Below are 19,925 nucleotides of genomic sequence, written 5' to 3' on the forward strand. Positions count from 1 at the left end.
AAGTGTAAGTACTGGTTTGCACACGACTCCCATCAGGGAAGGACCTAGAATCACAGAATGAAGTGGCTAAGATCGCAGGCTCTTGGTTAGTTTCTTTACACCAATTCTTGGGTCCCTTACAACCAGTACCCTGAATAAATTGAGCCTAATCTGAACCTCAGTTCCCCTGTCTATAAAATGGGATGTAGATACCAAGGACCTTGTGAAGAGTCCAGAGTTAACACATAGACATCACTCGTCACATGCCTGGCATCCACTAAAGTACCTACATGTGGTATATGCTTTACTATGGTTTAGCCGTTAATATCGTATCAAACGAAGCACATACCTCAAAGAGAAAGTCGCTAGGCAGAAACCTGGAGATAGCACAACCACAGATAATATATTCTAGATAGCTTTATTTCTGATTTCTAAAGAAAACTAACAAAATACAAAAGGACGTGCTCGTATGGAGAAGGGAAGCAGCAGAACCCATCCCGTCATTCATGGATCTGTTCCTTAGGCAGATCCTCAAAGTAATGTACTGAGCGTCAAAAGGAGTGTGTGGTCGAAGTGGGTGAGAGAGCCACCCAGTGCCCACGTGCTTTTCTGCGTGTTGCAAGTTCTTCTTGCTCCAGAAGTTAATAGAACCAACTGCAGCAGTCCTGGATTGAAAATCTGCCCTTCAGCATCTGCAGCTACCCCCACTCTTCCCCTGCGAAGCCATCACCATTTACTCTTACTAATGACTGGCTAGTGCTGTTCCTTTTGCTTTCCAGTGTATATTTACTGCAATAACTATTCTGTTTTTTCTCCCTCATTCCACTCCATTCTTTCATTTACTGTCACTCGTGTCCAATTCTTCCTCTTTTTCTCTGTTGTCTTAGCTCAACTTTTACTCACATACATTTGGAAAGAGAATGTGTGTGGCACCTCTTTGCCTAAAGACTGTTATCTTATGCCAGTGCCCAAACAGGGAAACAAAAGGATGTGTAGTGTGGGGGGTTCTTTCTTTCCCTTTGAGTTTTACTGAGATGTAATTGATACAGCTTTACACAGCACTGTGTGAGGTTAAAGTGTTCAACACAGTGACTTGACTTGCATATATTGTGTAATGATCGCCACAGAAAGTTTAGTTAACACCCATCATCTCATGTAGATACCCCCCCAATTTTTTTTCCCTTGTGAAAAAAAGGAGCTCCTCTCTTAGCAACTTTCAGATGTCCCATCTAGTGGTGTGAACTCTATCCATCATGTCGTACATGACCTGTCCAAGACATATTTATCTTAAAACTGGAAGTTTGTACCTTTTTATTTTTTTTTTTATTTAAAAAAAATTTTTTTAACATTTATTTATTTTTGAGACAGAGCATGAACGGGGGAGGGGCAGAGAGAGAGGGAGACACAGAATCAGAAGCAGGCTCCAGGCTCTGAGCCATCAGCCCAGAGCCCGACGCGGGGCTCGAACTCACGGACCCTGAGATCGTGACCTGAGCCGAAGTCGGACGCTCAACCGACTGAGCCACCCAGGCGCCCCAGTTTGTACCTTTTTAAAAAAAAGTTTATTTATTTATTTGGAGAGAGAGGATACGCAGAGGTGGGGAGGGACAGAGAGAGAGAGAGAGAGAGAGAGAGAATCCAAAGCAGGCTCTGCACCAGTAACACGGAGCCCAATACCAGGCTTAAACTCAGAAACCATGAGATCATGACCTGCACCTAAACCAAGAGCTGGATGCTTAACTGACTGTGCCACCCAGACACCCCGAAGTTCGTACCTTTTGACCTCCTTCTTTCCCCTAGTTCCTCTCTCCCCCACTCGACGCATCTGACAGCCACAAATCTTACCCCTTTTTCTATGAGTATGGGCTCTTTTTAGATTTCACTTGTATCGGATATCATAGAGTATCTATCTTTCTCTGTCTTATTGCATTTAACATAATGCCCTCAAGGTCCATTTATGTTTTTCCACATGGAAAGATTTCCTTCTCTTTTATGGCTGAATAGTATTCATATATTTTATATACATATGATATATATATATATATACATATATATGTATGTGTGTGTGATATATACATGTGAGATATATATATGAGATATATATGAATTATATATTATACATATATGAGGTATATGAGATATCTCCTATATATTTTTATATATGCTATATAAAAGAGTGGTATATATGGCACATTTTCTTTACGTACTCATCCTTCAGTGGACACATAGGTCGTTTCCATGTCTTGGCTGTCATAAGTAATGCTACAGTGACTGTGGGGGTGCCACTAACTCTTCAGCGTAGTGATTTGGTTTCCTTCAGCTCTAAACCCAGAAGTAGAATTGCCGGGCCATGTGGTAGTTCACTTTTAGCTCCTTGAGAAATAGTGGTTCTTAACTGGGGGAGATTTTGCCCCCAGGGACATCCAGCAAAGTCCATAGAAACTTTGGTTGTCACAACCAGGGCTGGGGGGCCACTAGCATCTATAGTGGGTGGACAAGGGAGATCACGAATGCACAGGGCAGCCCCCACGACAAAGAATCCTCTAGCCCAAATGTCAATAGTGCTGAGGTTTTACAACCCTGGTCTCATGGACAGAAAAATGCTGACCAGTATTTCCAATTATACCCTCCAAATTGTGAGTCAGACAATCTTTGGCATGTTATAAAATTTTCTTACATCTACGTTTGCTTTTTCTGTAAAAATCGTAGGCCTAACCAGAATTAAATTCCTTGTGAACAGGGTCTTACAAAGGACCAGTTCTATCCTCCAGTGATGGGGAAGCAGCAGTTTCAGGAGTGATTCTGATGCCCAGTTTGGGGGGGCCGTGGGTGAGCAGCTCTCTTATTTCCTGGCCTGCTTCTCCACAGGGGCACCAAGCAGCGAATTCTCACATAACAGTGTCCGCAGCAGAGAGAGAGAGAGAATATTCTGCTTTTATCTGGAGGAAAGTCATTTCTGGACTCCTCTTTCACTCTCCTCTTGAGTCTCCTTGACCAGAATCTGGTCACATGTTCTTTCGTGGGCCCAACACTGGCCCAGGTGAGTGGGGTTCCCATGACAGCCTTAGACCCTCCTGCTAAGGGCATGGCTGGTGATGCCAACCCAGCCCTCCCACAGTTACCTACTGTCTCCCCGGAATGGTAAGGAATGATCCCCATGATGAATGCAAAACCCCTTTTATTCAAAGTGATTCTTTCATAAAAAACCATCCCCCCTGGTTGGTGTTCTTGCCCTTTGGGCTGAAGAAACAGATTCTCAGATTCCCTCCAGGACTGGAAATTAATTTCAAGAGAGCGTATGAATTGGACAGGAACCTCAAAGTTGTCAGGAAACAGGCAATGACTCTGACTCCTCCTCTCCGTGTCTGTCTGTCTGCCTGCCTGTTTCTGTCTCACTTGTATCTGCCCTATATTGATTTCACTTCTAATCACCCTACCGATGAATTTAGGTCACATGACGTTTACCTTGGTTGTGGGTTTGACTCATGACTGTGAAGTCTAAATATGTTTCCATCACAATCTGCCCTCTTTCAACATTCTGGATGATTTCTGTCTCCACGAGCATTTCATCATGATCACAGTGGATTTCTCCTGGCCTCACCAGTCTTCAGTTTCTCCATATTCTGTGGGTTCCAGGTTTCCTCAAAACCTCCTGTAGCTAGAGAGACCCTAACAGTCTCCATGCCTATTTCCATCATATGTTAGCAAAACATAGACGAGGTTTAGAAACATAGAGGTTTAGAAGAGAGGCAAATGGAAGGGACCAGATGGCTCACAGAGGGTCAGTCTCCTGACAGTGCTCCGTGCTGGCCTTCATCCCCTTCCCCAGCCACTCTCTCCCCCATGGGCCTGTCCTTCCCCACTTCCAGCTTGCCCCCCACCCAGGCTTGGGTTTAGATAGTGGGAGACTTGGGCAGGAGCAGAGACACTGGGGTATGTCTTCCTTGCCGTCTTCCAGCCTAGGCTGCCCCCCTGTCAGGCTGCCCTTCCCCAGGCTCTGCCTCACCCAGCCCCCATAACCCCATTCTTCTCTCTCTTTCTGAAAGGCTGAGGACAGTTACAGGTTTGGATTAAAAGGCACATGGGGATTTCTTTGGATTTAAAGGCCCGTGAGGGGATTTGTTAACTTGGGTTCCATGTTAAATCACAGTGAAGGCAATGACTGATCCCTTCCTGCCTACATGAGAGCCCTTTGGGGCCGGGCCAAGAGGGTGAGCTGGTCAGTGGTAGTGGAGGGACGTGGGAATTCCCAAGTGGCGGGGCCTTTGCTGCTTTAAGAACATTTTGATGTGAGTGATTAGTGGCTTCAATCAGCTTGTCTTATGGGGCTCGGTTCTCTGAGAAAACACTGAAGGCTCCAGGGAAACTTACGGTCAGAGTATGAGCTGCATTTTTATCCTGACCGAAGCTGGTCATGGACCTTGGAAATGGGGACTTTTTCCTCTTGGGAAAAATCTGCCTCTGAGTGTTCACTGTCACTGTCTGTCTGGGTCAGGTCCAGTGAGTCACCTCGAATCCAGCTCGATTCCCTCCTCTTTGCTTCTTCTGGAAAGAGCCAGGCATGGTAGGGAATTCTGGATTTTCGTCCACCTAGTGGACATAAAAGGTTAGAGTGCTGACAAGAAAGCGGGAGGCAGAAAGTGAAACTGTGGCAGTTGGAGGTGACGCACCAGCCACGTCAGTGCACGCGGACACGTTTCATGCGGACTCCGTCCTACTGTACTTGGAGAAGTGACGGAACAAAAGTAAAGCTCACCTGTGCTTTTCACGCGCAAAATACAGCACTGGCACTTTTCTGAAATGGGGAAGTACAGGGACAGTTCGTGGCCTGGAAAGAACGACCTGCCTCATCCGTGGAGTCCTGTCTTGCGTGGATGATGAGGCTTCAAACGTGTCACGACTAGGGTAGGGCAGGAAGGAGCAGCTGGGAGCAGCAGAGGGGGAAGTGAAAGAACGCAGCCACGTACCGTCCTCTTCGTGTGTCGTGCTTTCTAAGAAATACCGACGTCGCCATATTAAAGTTAGGAGGTTTGGACTGTAGGCCTCCTTCCGGCCGTTCAGGGTCAGGCTGCTTTTTCCTGCAGGGTGACTGAGGACTCGGTCCCAGGACTCACGGACCACCCTGTGGCTCTATTGTCAGAGGTGACCTGAGGTCATCCGGTCGTCCGTGTCCATGGGGAGCCCCGTCCAGCCAGGCGGCAGTGGGCACAGTCCCCAGCAGCCTTCCCAGGTCGGGCGTGCTGGTTGGACGGCCCCTTCTAGGCCCGCACACCCCTCTCAGTGCTCAGAGCCCCTTCCTTGCCCCGACCCGCGGGAGCGGGTTCCTGCCAGGCCCTTCCTTGCCGGCAGGTTACAGTGTGGCTGTGACCGGGATATGCCTACTGGCTGCTACAGTCGCGGCTGCTTCAATAGGCCAAAAATTCAATGTTGGCAGTTTGCGCTGACATTTGAGCTGGGCCAGGTCTTAAATGAAACGAATTGGCCAATCTTTCTTCTACGGGACCTAAAAATTCAACAGAGTTGCACATCTGTGATTTCTCACTCCAGTTCTTCTCGTTCCTTGGGTTTCTCGCATTGGTGGACAATTCTGTGGTCGGCTGATGGCCAAGCCCTTGGCTTCCTTCACTCCCCTCCCCCGTCGCCCCCTCCCCCCTTCCCCTTCCTCCCCTCCCTTCTTCTCCATCACGGCCCCCACCAATGACCTCGGCCGCCTTACTTTGAAATCCCTCCCTGTTCATCCCTCTTGAACTTTAACATCAAAATATTCTCAACGTGCTCTGATTGTACTGTGAGACACCTTTCAGTTTTTCTCTCTGTTTACAGCCCTAACCCTTCCTGACATCCTCTCTTGTGTCTGCTTCCCAGACGAGGAATCTCACCGTGGACGGGCACTTCGGCGCGTGGTCTCCGTGGACGCCCTGCACGCACACCGATGGCAGCGCCGTGGGATCCTGTCTGTGTCGCACCCGCTCCTGCGACAGCCCGGCCCCCCAGTGTGGAGGCTGGGAGTGCGAGGGCCCCCGCATGGAGATCGCCAACTGCTCCAGGTGTGTCCCTCCCGACACTGGTGCCCTCCCCCGTGTGCGGGCGGACCGTAGAGCAGGGGGGACGTCGTCCTTCGTGTGCATCTCCCTTTTTCGGGAGGGAGGTGGTAAGGGACAGGTGCACTTACCACTTAAAAGTTACGTGATCTACTGAAGGAGGTGTGGTTTTATTTTTTTACTTATTTTATTTATTTCTTTTTATTTTTTTAATGTTTATTTTTGAGAGACGGAGGGTGCATGGGGGAGGGGCAAGGAAGACCCGGAATCAGAAGCAGGCTCCAGGCTCCGAGCTGTCAGCACAGAGCCCGACGCGGGGCTCGAACCCAGGAACCGTGAGATTGTGACCTGAGCCGAGGTTGAACGCTTAACTGAGCCACCCGAGCGCCCCTGGGAGGACATTTTAAACTATAAGTGAGATTGTAAATCTAAACGTGTTTAATGTGTTCATCATGAGATTAGGAAACATATTTGCAGTGTGCACAATGTTATTGTCTTGTTTGAGGGAAACGTCCATGGCAATCAAAGTCCTTTTCTGGAACACGTAGGCCAATAGCCCCTACCGGTAGAACACGATACATTCGTTGTGAACTGGCCTAATCCAGGCGGCCATGCTCGGGCCTCCATTTCCTTTGCCAGCATCAGGGACCCCAGTGGGTAGGGGCACTCGAGTGCCATAGGCCCTCCACCCTGCCCTGGCCATTAGGTGCCTCCTGAGGATGAAAGCAAGTCTGAAGTCAGATTTGGCCACACCCAGAAAACTGTGACACAGCCAGTCCTTGCAAATGATGGAGTCGCAGCTCCCTGTCCCTCAGGCACGCTGACACGGACACACGCGGAGGTTCTCATGAAGCAGATGTGATGCTTCTGGCGACGTTTAGTCGGGCCGGAGAAATGCAGCCTCTGCTATCAAGGCAGAAGCTACAGGCAAGAGAGCCCCCGGCCTCGCTCCCAGGCCGTGCGAGGACAGAGGTGCACACACAGCGTCAGCTCGCCCAATCCTGACCTCACTTCCGGCATCAAACGCAAACTATCCCCAGTAGCCCATGTACTAAGCGTCCCCTCGTGCAGAGGCGGGAAACGACATGTGCTGTTTTGCAGCAGCCTCCTCCGAGGCGTGAGCACAAGGGGGACAGTTCTGGTAGTTTCGGAGGCTACCCGTGGGGTCGATGTTCCTGGAGCTGGAAAGGAAGATCTGGGGTGGCAGCCAGAGCTCACGTGCCCACGCGTGTGCATGGCACGTTCACCGTGTGTGTATGTCTTTGGACAGTTCGAGTTTCCTGAAGCAGCGGTCTTCATGAGCAGCCGCTCATCAGCTCCCCTCAGATAACGTTGATACACTAGATTGCCCCTCAAATACTCGTAGATCGGCATCTAATTGTTTTTCGTCAAAAGTTTTAGTACTCGTGGGGCGCTTGGGTGGCTCAGGCGGTTGAGCATCCAACTCTTGATTGCGGCTCGGGTCCCTGATCACGTTCGTGAGATCGAGCCCCGTCTGCATCTGGCTCTGTGCTGACAGTGTGGAGTCTGCTTGGGATTCTTCCCCTCTCTCTGCTCCTCTCTCCTTCTCTCGCAAAATAAATACATAAATATTTAAAAAGTTTTAGTAGTTGCAAAGATGTGATTTCTGTTACGTCCCTGTTTAAATGTGTTATGGGCTCTAAACGCTTTAGTGATTTGATAGCCACCTGCCCCTTTAAGAAACTGATGAACAGGCTCTAATTTAACATTCAGAGAATTTACGGTTTTCCTTCTTAAATTTCCTATTTTTATTCTCTTTCCCTTATAGAATCGTATCCTAATATATTACGTTTTTATGTTGAAAAGTCTTACACTGGTCACCATATCATGCTTCTCTGCAACTACTAGAATAACAAATTACATGCATGGAATTCAAAAACAAAATTTGTATTTCTGATAACCATAGGCTTTATGATGAAATATTTTGAATATATGTTTTAAAAATTGCCATACGATGAATCTAAAATACATGAATATTACACATTTTGACAAATATTTTTTTCACACTTAAAATGTGAGATCTCACTGGAAATTCTTACCTTCAGGCAATTTTTTTATTTTTTTTAATTTTTTTTTAAATGTTTATTTATGTTTGAGAGAGAGAGAGAGAGAGAGAGAGAGAGAGAGAGAGAGAGCGTGAGCAGGGGAGGGGCAGAGAGAGAGGGAGACACAGAATCGGAAGCGGGCTCCGGGCTCTGAGCTGTCAGCACAGAGCCCGACGCGGGGCTCAAACTCATGGACCACGAGATCCTGACCTGAGCTGAAGTCGGCCGCTCAACTGACTGAGCCACCCAGGCGCCCCAGGCAATTTTTTTAAAACTCCCACCTACTTTTCCTCTTTAGGCATGAGTGCAATTTCCTGCCCGATTTGGGGAGGGCTTAGCATCGATTCCATTCTTACATTTTTATTTTTCTGTCTACAAGTACTGACAGGTATGACTCCTGTGAGTAGATGGAAATATAAGATCATAGCATTTCCACGCAGTTCTCTGGATTCTTTCGAAGTTACCTGCCGAAAGCATGGTGATCTCATGCCAAAGATTGTTGTTATTGCCCTTTATCAGTTGATAACCTGTTTATGTTGGCCTTCAATTTTGTTCGAAGCGAAACATAGCCAAGCACCTAACCTGCAGACCCCCATTTTTGCTTACTCACTACTGTCCGGTACTTCCTCAGTGTGTGCAGAGTGCATCAGAAAGCCTTTAAGAAGGCTGACCACAGGCTTCCAATTAAACCTGTTATTCTTTACTTATAGGCACCTTGTTTCACTCAGTGGAAGTGTTGGGAAATTCAAAATATTGCTAGTTCAGTACATTTTGCAAGCATGTCTTTGATTACATGCTGTTTTCACATCACATCATTTAAATATTTTTTTTTCTTAACACCTTGGAGCTACAGATTGAGGTCATTCAACGTATGAAATGAAAGCCACGATATAAAGGAATTAGCTAGGCCAGACTTTCAAAGCAGGGCCGAGTCAGAATGACAGTGGATCTGGAAAATAGGGTTTCATTTTAAAATTAAAGTAAACGTTTGAATGTGCATCCTCATGACACCATGTCACTTCTGAATTCTAATTCTTAGGGAAGGAGAGAGGGAGCCATGGAGAGAGGGAGGAGAGAGAGAAACAAAACTAGCCAGTAGGAAGGCAGAAGGTCCAGGGAAGGTCTGGATCCTTGACAGGAGTTTGTCATCTAAATGAAATAGGTTTCTACAGCCTTCCATTTTTCTTACCTATACCTTTCTTTATGGAACTTTTTCTCTAAGAGCAAACACAGCCTGTGCCTGACCTGGGTTGGTCAGGACACAGAGACTCGTGTGCAGGATGGAGACTGGGGAATGTCCCAAGCGCCTACCCCTGTGAGGGCAGGCAGGAAGGAAGCGTGGGCCAAGGGAGGACTGCTGTGGGCTGCAGCCCTGAAAAAGGACTCAGCTGAATACACAGGGAGCCCCGTAGCTGGGACAGCCCTTGATGGTGGTTAGATCCTCTCAGCTGCAGTTCTGAGCCCCTAGCACCCTGAGCAGCTGGAGAGCCTAGGGCCGCAGTCCGGAGTGGGGGGGGGGGGGGGGAGTTTGACAGTAGCTGGGGATGGAAGAAGCCAAGTCCTTGCCAGACAGCTCTGTTCTGCTCTCTAGTCGACCTGAGCCCAGAACACCCCAACTCAGTGAACATCCCAGTACCGAATAACCAGGAGAACGATTTCATCAATGATTCACTGGGTTGATTCCCTGTTTCCCCTGCCTATTAATTTGTTGTTGCTAGATTGTTTATTTCACTATAGTCAGTTTGCTCCCCTCCCCTGCACCTTCAGTGCCGTGACCACAGCAGCATCTTATATTTTAAAACAGACATCAGGAAGGCCTCTCAAATCAGTCTCCAAGCTCCCTCCTCACTTGCTTGTTAATTTACAGTATTTCTAAGAAGTATTATGTTGTTTCCACGAGGCTATCTGGAACGCGGAAACCTCTGGGCAAGTCCTCTATGCCATCCCTGACACTGCAGATCTGCGATCGCTCACTAGGAGAGCCCCGAGCGCCAGGGCGCTTCCTGCCCAAGAGGAGAAGCTGTTGGGGGAGGAAGGGAGAGGTGCAAGGGTGCGTTCTGCCCTCCGCTCCCCTTCTCAGGCCAGCCCAGGTCACTCCACAAGGTTGGTAGGAGACCGCAGGGCTACACAGATTAGATTATTTGTGTTGTTACGGAAAACAGAGGCGTGTCCACATGGCATTACACGGGGCCTCTTTCCACCAAACTCAGGTGGTTTCCATGGAGCCATGGCAGACGCTGTATAAAAGTTACAGAGCTGTTACTGTTCGAAGATGATGATCAGTGATGGATTTTCTTTTTTACACTGTTCAGTGGGAAAGAAAGGACCATCAAGTGCATGACCGCAGCTTGTTTGTGGCTACCTCTTTGGCATTGGTTCCACTTGACATTCATCCTCTAAACAGACCTGTGATGTAATTAGCGGTGATTTTCAGCTTAGTAATTGAAGAACGGAACCCATCTTAGTGGTGCTTTCAGTGCACGAGTGGGTCGTTTTGGACTGATTTCACCCTGGAAATGGCTCATCAGCTGATCCATGCTTACTTGGTGCTGGTTAGGGGCTGTGTACCACAACGTGTGCTTCAGAGCAGCATTGACCAGGACTGCAAAGCCGGGTGCACGTAGACGGTTGCTCTCATTTATTTCCTGACTCACTGTATTTCTGTTATTTATATCCACTTCCATCTACCCACTTCTCTGTATACCACACGCCCCCTGTATCGTAAGTAGAATATATCACAGAATGTCATGTTTGTTAACAGGTTTAGGAAATGGAGAATTTCCAAACAATTTCGGAAGAAATGTTTCCTTCACTATGCTAACATATGAAGAAACTTTGGAAGTAAAAAGATCCTTTTATTTATGTTAAAATGGCCATTTCTGTATAGAATCCAATGAATTATTTGGATTTTTAAAAAAAAATTGTGTAGGTAACAGGGTATAAGATTCTAATTACCTTTTTGAGCAACTTGGAAGGATCTGTCTTTTTTTGTGATTACTTGGTTACGTTATCATAAAGCCAATTTCTTATAATATTATACAGTAAAGCATAACTGTCTCTTTTATTTCTATCATGACGAAGTTGCAGAAAATAAAGAACTATGAAATATACCAAGAGTTTTCTCAGAGGAATTGTCGCTTGAAATTATTTTAGAAATTATATATTCAGATTATCATTTATATCTTGAGCTTCAGTGGCACAGGGGTGGACCCGCATGTTTTTAAAAGAATGTATAAAGTAAAAATAACAATTAATGTCAGTCGATTTTTTTCAGTGGAAGTGAAAGTCTGATGAGGACAACATATCTAGAGAAAGCATATGTGATTAGAGAAATATATTCCACATGCAGTAGAATATTCACATGGGAGTTTGGATTCTGGATTTAACAGACATTTTAACAAATATTTGAGGATTTAATAAATCCTTAAAAATGTTTTAATAAATCCTTAAAATTGCCTACAATTTGTTCTTTAATAGTAGGGACTAACTACTAAGGGAGATATTTAAATTACAAACAAGCTGAGTACAGGCATTTCAAAGGAAAAGTACAATATTAAACAAAAAAGAAAAATTCCTCTAGCTGTCAGTGGCAATTAACTTTATAAACCACTCTTATACAAGCTGTTTCTTTTCTTTTAATTTTATATTTTATATGCCTATCGTATTATATATGTAATAACATAAATACAGTTATGTGCAATTTGGACTCCTTGTTTCTACTCCCTATATCTTTGTCAAATTGTAAGAAAATAGCCAAGAATCTGAATTTAAAGTACACTTCCTTCAGGATTAAAAAAAATTGTTATGTTTATTTATTTATTTTGAGGGAGAGAGAGAGTGTGTGTGTGGAAGCAGGAGAGAGGCAGAGAGAGAGGGAGAGAGAGAGAGAGAATCCCAAGCGGGCTCCATGCACTGTCAGTGCAGAACTCGACATGGGGCTCGATGTCATGAACCGTGAGATCATGACCTGAACCAAAATCAGGAGTCAGACACTTAACTGACCGAGCCACCCAGATGTTCCTGGCTTCCTTCATTTTTAATAAAGTTTGTTTTAAAGCTTTGGATATTACAGGGTTCTTTATCAATGCGAATGCTATCAAGAGAATTTCTGATTTTCGTTATTAATAGATTTTAAAAGTAAGCATAATAGGTAGTTTTAGATGATATTTTGTTCAAATGTGCACTTGTTGTAGATTATAAATTATATAGTATAAGTCAAAGAAGTATAAAACCTAGAGGTTCAGGAATTCATCTCTAATTGCTTTTCAATAAAGGAAACTTATTTTTCATTAGTTTAAGGTCTTCCTAACTAAAACTTATTAGTAGTTTCTAGTACAGCCCATTTTAAATTATTTATAGCACACTTTAAGCTTCACCTTCAAAAAAAAAGAAAAACAAACCTTGACCCTGAAATCAGATACCAAGGAGAAGGTCTCCCAGGGACCCAGATTTCCCGAGACCCAGCCCATCCAGTTGGGTCCTATGGCTCCCATTCCCTTTCCCTTCCCGGCCGCAACCCGGCAGTCCACGGTGGGGGTGAGGGGGGGCGGACACGGGAAGTTAGTTGGAGGTGGGTGCACGCAGGGATGGACTGCGCCAGTTCGACCCCGTGACCCCGCTGCTGCTTCCTCTCCCCAGGAACGGAGGCTGGACCCCCTGGACCTCGTGGTCTCCCTGCAGCACCACCTGTGGGATCGGCTTCCAGGTGCGCCAGCGATCCTGCAGCAACCCCACCCCCCGGCACGGGGGCCGGGTGTGCGTGGGACAGAACCGCGAGGAGAGGTAGGCACCCTCTGCCCCCACACCGCCATCCTCACGCTGCCTGCCATTCCAGTGTGGCCCAACTCCCCGCGGCTTTAGTCGGGGACGTAGCTCAGCTTGTATGTGGCATCCCTTCCTGTTGAGCCCGATCGTCCTGTTCCTTTCCCGACGTCGTTTACTTTTGATCAAAGCCCCGTGTCTACCGCCTCACTACCACCCTGGTGCCTGCACAGTTGCCTGGCCGAGCAGTCCCCAAGGGAGCGGAGGCGTGGGGACAGCGGGCACCTCGGTGCTGGTCTCCCTGGGGACTCAGAAAGAGAGTCCGCTGGGGAAAATCCGTTCTTGTTAAAATCCAACTAGACCCAGTCTCCAAACCCGCAGTTCCAGGTGGGACCTAAGACGGCCCCAGGTCCGGATGGCAGTGGTCAGATGCAGTAGGGTTTTGCATCAGAACTAAGTCAAGCAGCCGGAGCGGGGTGAGGACGTCTTCAGGATCTGGGTACATTTATAACCGCATGCCCCTCTACTAACCGATCCTCTCAGGGAGGCGGCTCTATAGCCCAGAGCGGCATCCTTTTCCAGGGTGGACTCTAAGCCTTCAGCTCCTCGGGGAGCTTTTCGTAGCAACAGACATTTGGCTTTGGCTTCATATAATCTACACTTGTGATGGTTGGCTCTTTCTTGCATATTTAATGTACGTTCTAGTTCATGATTGTTGGGGAAAATCCAAGCAGGTGGATTTCACGTCAGTCGGGATTCCTATTCTGCCGCACTAACAGAAGGGTGTGGCATTGACCCCTGTGAAACAAAATGGCTTGCGATACCTTTTAATGAAAATGCAGTGAGGACTGTATCTGGCGATATGGGTTCGCTGTGAGCCTTTTATAAAAATACTGCATGCAGTTATTTGCTACGCAATCAATATTTATGTAGACAAATCAACAGGTTCACTTGTACAGATAGTTCCCTGCGAGGCGTTTATTACCACCTCAAAACAACCTGGGAGAATCGTTCCTTTCTTTCGTCGCTGTGTGCCGAAATCACCAATTAAGTTTTCATCCCTTTTGACCCAGAGGAAAAGGAAAGATGATTTTCACAAAGCGAGGTTGGTTGTTTCTGAAGTAGTCCCGAGATAGTCTTATACAAACCTACCTTTTCCCATCCAGCACCAGTTGATAAGCGGGAGGACCGATTATGGGCGCGTGGTCTCCCTGCTATCTCTAACCTCACAAGATTTAAAACTGGTTGGAAGTTTTAAAATGCCATACACCGTCACATAATACAGCCCTTCCAGGCAGTGTCACCTGTATCAGTGTGAAGCTGCCCCCCCAGTTGTAACACCCCTGCAAATCTTATTCCCGTTGGCACCTTTCCTAGGCTGAGCGCACAGGAAGGAAGCTGCCATTTAACTCTGTGGCTAACATGTATGCGTGTTCTGTATGCGTTTCGCGATTGTTGGTAAAGCTATGTTTTCAGGGAAGACTGTTTGGGGGACTGCCGCTTAAAATGTTCCCTTTTATACGGAAAAAAAAAATAACCTGCTCATTTGGGCAAAAGACATATTTGGTTCATGGAAGATTATTTGAATTTGCCTAGTCAGTGTGTGGATGGTGAGAACAGGGACTCTGTAAAATTGAAGCTTCCCTGTTGAACAGCCCTTGTTAGGGGCTAATCAAGCCATCAAGAGGCTAATGAAATCTAGAAAAACGAGTACATACGATGTCTGTTTCTTGGTTTTCACCGGCAAACAGCTCTGAGATTTTTTTGGTTGTTGTCTTAGGTGGGAGGCCTCTCCACCTGTGAGAACACCATCCCTTACACACATTTGAGAACTAAACTCAAAACTTGGGGAGACTCTGGTCTCCATGGAAGACACATGACTAGGCATGTACCGGGTTATACCGTTGCACCTTTCTGCTGTCAACACCATCGACCCTAAAGAACCCCTGAGTGGCCTCGAGTGAATATATTGATTCCCCCAGAAAAGTCCCTAAGTTAAGGCCAGGATTAGAGTTAATGACTTCATTGGATCAGAATGTCTAGGATATGGATGGAAGCTTTATGGCAACATAAATCTCAGAAATATTCACATCATTTTTTCTGAAGTACTGGGTAAAGAAAATAATCAACCTTATGTTTTACATGTACCTTGGAAGGTGTGGACACTGTTTCTCTTTTCTAAAATTTACTGGAAAATGATGTTCTTGAGTACCAAGAACCAAGTGGAAAGCACCAACAAGGATGAACCAGTGGACCTCTACGTAAATACTATCAAAATGCAGGTGTCTTTTTCTGTATTAGTTTCCTCTTCCCGGGTAACCATAGTTCCAAAAACCGAGCGTGGCTTAAAACAACACACATTTATTCTTTCACGGTCTTACTGGGTCAGGAGTTTCAGTATAACTTACCTGGGTTCTCTGCTTAGCCAGAGCTGTGGTCTCATCTGGGCCCCGACTGGGGAAAGAGCTACTTGTACGCTCAGGTGCTTGGTTGTCAGCATTTAGCCCTGTGTGGACTGTCAAATGGAGACCCTGTTCCTTGCCAAACGAGTTTTCCCAACACGGCCGCTGTCTTCCTCAAATCCAGCAAGGAAGAAAGTCTCCTGGCAGGATGAACAGGATGGTCTTACACAGTGTGATTGCAAAGTGACAGGCCATCATCTTGCCATATTCCGTTGGTTAGAAGTAAGTCACAGACCTTGTCTATACTCAAGAGGGGACATTACACGGGGCATGAATACCAGGAGGCAAGGATCATTGGGGTCACCTTGGAGTATCTGCCACAGTCACTTATATGCCCCTCAGTCATCCGTGGCCCTTCCATATGCAAAATGTATTTCACCAATTCCCAAGGTCCCTCAAAGTTTTATACCATGAAATCATCTCCAAATATTCCAGAACCTTATCGTTTAAGTCAGCCTCAAATATGAATGAGGCGCCCTGGCAGTTGTTCCTCTAAACTCAGAGACGAGATATCTGCGCCACCAGCCCACCCAACGTGTGATGGGGGGACAGGGGAAAGGTAGCAGCTATAGACATTCCTGTTCAAAAGGGAGGGAGAATGAAAGTGCAGAAGCATCACTGCTCCATAGAAATTCTGAAATCCAGCCAAACAAGTGTTGGGAGTTGCTCGATTAAGTTTCAAGGCCTGTGCATAATTCTGCACGGTTCTTGGCTTTGCCTTCTGGGCTCTCGTTGCTGCTTCCTGAATCATCTTTTCGTTTTCATGAAGGTTAGCATGTGCTTGCGGCTGGGGAGTTTTATCAACCTGTTTCCTGCCAGTAGAATTCTGGATTCCAGTATTCATTTCATTTGGACTTTTCTGTACGTTTCAGCGCAAGCTGGTATTTCTGCGGAAATATCCTTTATGGGTCTTCTGAGGATTTCTTTGAGGTTTACTCTCGTAAACAAATCTACACCCACAGATCGTTTTGAGATAGCCCTTCTCCAGCTGGGGATCCTCCTAATGGCTGAGGGACCACACCCTGGGGCCTGCTTATGATCGAGACCATCTGTGAGGCACACCCTTGCTCCTGACCGCCTCAGAGCATCCCCCGTGTAACTGAAACCACTCTGATCCTTTGGCCTTTCTGAGGTTTTAGCAGAAGGTTGTACCGTCACACGTTCGGATTTTCCCTCTCTGCCAACCATTCCTGACAGTGCTCAGAAGCTGTTTCTTAATTTTAGCATTGGTTGTCATCGGGAGAGGCTCAGAATTTCCAAAGTTATTCTGCCCTGGCCCTTCTTGTTTGTTATTCCTTCCCTCATGTTTTTTTTTTTTTTTTTTCATTCCTCATACATTTTGCTATAAGCAACAAGAAGAAACCAGGCAGCACCTCCAACACTTTGCCTGGAAATTTCTTTGGCTGTGTAACTCACTTCACGCTGACGTGTCCTGCTTTCCATAGAAACCGCAGTGACAGCCTGGGTAGCTTTCTGCCTTGCCTCACAAGGTCCTCCCTCCCCCCGGTTTGCAACCACGGGCTCCTATTTTCTTTCCAACTTTGGTTGTGGTGAAATATAGTTAACATGAAATTTGCCATTTAGCCCTTTTTAAAGTGTTCGATTCAGTGGCATTAATTGCATTTACTGTAATGTGTGACTAAAACACTATTTCCAAAACTTTTTCGTCATCCTAATACTGGAACCTTTAAGCCGTGACTCCCCCTTTTCCCCTCCTCTCAGCCCCCGGTAACCTCTAATCTATGTTCTTTCGCTATGAATTTGCCTCTTTGAGATATTTCATGTAAGTAGAATCATCTCCTGTTTGCACCCTTGTGTCTGGCTGATTTCACTTAGCATCATGTTTTCAAGGTTCAGGCACGCTGGACCGTGTGTCAGACCTTCATTCCCCTCGGCAAGCTGAGTAACACTCGACCATATGGCTGTATCCTAATGTATTTATCTCTTTACCCATCAATTACCAGGTGGGTTATTTCCACCTTTTGGCTACTGTGAATAATGTTGCAGTGAACGCTGGCGTGTGGGTATCTGTTCAAATCTCTGTTTCAGTTCTTTTGTGTATAACCTGGAAGTGGAGTTTTGGGGTCATACGGTACTTCTGTCTAGTTTTTTAAGGAGCTGTTTTCCATAGTGGCTTCACCACGTACATCCCCACCAGCAGAGTGGGAGGGTTCCAGGTTCTCCACATCATCGTCACCACTTGTTACTTGCTTTTTTCTTTCTTTTTCTTTCGTGATGGCCATCCTGGTAGGTAGGAAGTAATTATTACCTCCTTGTGCTTTTGATTTGCATTTCCCTAAGGACTATGACGTTGACCATCTTCTCCTGTGCTTATTGGCCATTTGTCTACTCTTTTGGAAATGTCTCTTCAAGTTCTTTGTCCATTTGCTAATTGGGTTGGTTTTATTGCTGCGTTTTAGTTCTATGTCCTGTTTTCCTTCTTTTTTTTTTTTAATTTTTTTAAACGTTTATTTATTTTTGAGACAGAGAGAGACAGAGCATGAACAGGGGAGGGTCAGAGAGAGAGGGAGACACAGAATCGGAAACAGGCTCCAGGCTCTGAGCTGTCAGCACAGAGCCTGACGCAGGGCTCGAACTCACGGACCACGAGATCGTGACCTGAGCCAAAGTCGGACACTTAACCGACTGAGCCACCCAGGCGCCCCTGTCCTGTTTTCCTTCTAAAGCCTCACTGGTAGCATCCTCAAAGTCTCTCTACCATGCTCTTCAAAATTCTCCTTGCTTCTACCCATTCCCTGGTCCCAAAGCCACGTTCATATTTTTCAGGTGTTTTCAACAGTAGCATTGCATGTCTGGGTATGAACATCTGCTTAGGGGTCATTACATAACAGTGTTAGCACTCACTCAGCACCCGAAGCACTCTGTGTTTATTGTCTCACAGTTTCTGGGTTTGTAGCCTGGACAACGTTGGCATGGGTCCTTCGCTTCAGGATCTCACGAGGCTGCAATGTGCTGTGGACTGTGGCTGTGGTCTCATCTGAGGCTTGACTGGAGAAGATGTGCTTCCCAAATCCCATGGTTGTTGGCAGCATTCAGTTCCTTGGATGCTGTCAGCTGAGGCCATGAGCCAGAAGCTCCCTGAATCCCTCGCCATCTAAGCCATTCAGGCCCAACCGCTTAATTCCTCAAAGCAGGGTGGGGGAGTTTTCTTGAAAACAGGGACATTGCAGGCTTATGTTGCTCAATCATGGAAGTCATATCCTGTCATTTTGGCCATATTCTGTTGGTTAGGAGCAAGTCACAGATCCCCCCACCCCCAACGTACATGCACAGGCACACACATACACACACACACACACACACACACACACACACACTGAGTGGGAGTGGATCACACAAGCTGTGATTTCTAGGAGGTGAGACCATGGGGACCACAGTAGACTCTGCCCACTGCATTATCAAAATTAAGAATCCCAGGAACCAATGGGAGCTTATTATATGGTTTTTATTATTATTTTTTTACCATAAGATTTTTATTTATCACATTTGTCTTCATCTCCGTGGGTGTGTTTGCTTAGTCCTGTGATGAGCCAAAGTACTGCTCCTGTGAAAGTCATTCCCCTCCCCTAATGGGTTCTCTTGGCTCTCTCCTGGAGTAAATGTTAATAGTATGGGGGGGGGGACCCAGTGTATGTGCAGTTTCTCTTGTGCGAGGAGATTTGATTATTCCAGTATGGCCCAGCAAAGGGACGGTCACTTAGAGCAAAGTGGGGAGAACATGGTTGTGACAGGGTTCTGACTGGTTCAGGCTGTGAGAGGTTGCAGTGAGAAACTACTACAGACCAAACCAGAACAGAATGCACTTGTACCATGAAAAGATATGACAAGAAACAATACAGTGTTGAGAATCTAGTCTATGTGGGGCTATGAAAGGCAATTCTTTTCACAGAGACTTAGATCTGTGGAAAAATTGATGATTTATAGAGAAATATTGCTGGGTTATTAATTTAGTTTTAAATGCAAAATGAGAATGAGCAGTCATGGGAAAAATTAAAGTCTTAATTTTTAATGCATCATGAAATGCATCTGTGACTTTCAATGCTTTATGATACTAGAGATCCAGGGAGCCAGTAAAACCTCAAAAATGTTCAGCTGTTATTTGGCAAAAGCTAGCTGTGTGTAGGGGACTAGAGAAATTAGGAACCACGGGCTGGTCCGTTGTGAGATATTTTATCCATAAATTAATAAAATTTTTTGAACAAGCAGAGTCATCAAAGCAACTAACTTCTGATCCCCGTTGCTGTTTGTGAGCAGGAAAGACACTGGAAACCCAGTGGGTGGTTTAACAAGAGTCACTTCTGTCCGGAGCACATCTTAGTTGGGGTCAGAGGGAACCTACTTCTTTGATGTCGCAGAGAATCCAGTGCTTAGGGCTTCTAAGGGCTTTGCCTCTGAGCAGACTCCCTTCGGGTGGATCTGTGAGTGAAAACCCAGACTAAAAGGGACAGAGCTGGCTAGCTGAGCAATCTCTATTTCCCTTCTGACCTCCCTTGCAGTGGGTGACACGGTCACCTATCCCGGTATAGCTATTTTCTCAGGACTGCCGTAACAAGAGAGAGAAAAAAGGAAGGCTCCTGGTAGACCACTTTAAAATG

At 46.2% G+C, this 19,925-nt stretch overlaps 1 protein-coding gene across 3 annotated transcripts in view; it reads left to right on the forward strand.

Moving 5' to 3' along the window:
• SEMA5A (semaphorin 5A) overlaps positions 1 to 19,925 on the forward strand; it is a 476,129-nt gene that overhangs the window by 393,797 nt on the left and 62,407 nt on the right. For all 3 annotated transcript variants that reach the window (XM_047864782.1, XM_047864783.1, XM_047864784.1), the window contains exons 14-15: positions 5,845 to 6,026; positions 12,725 to 12,868. In XM_047864782.1, the coding sequence (XP_047720738.1) occupies positions 5,845 to 6,026; positions 12,725 to 12,868 (326 nt within the window). The remainder of the gene's footprint in view (positions 1 to 5,844; positions 6,027 to 12,724; positions 12,869 to 19,925) is intronic.

The sequence above is a fragment of the Prionailurus viverrinus genome, chromosome A1, assembly GCF_022837055.1.
Source record: "Prionailurus viverrinus isolate Anna chromosome A1, UM_Priviv_1.0, whole genome shotgun sequence".
Lineage (NCBI taxonomy): Eukaryota > Metazoa > Chordata > Mammalia > Carnivora > Felidae > Prionailurus > Prionailurus viverrinus.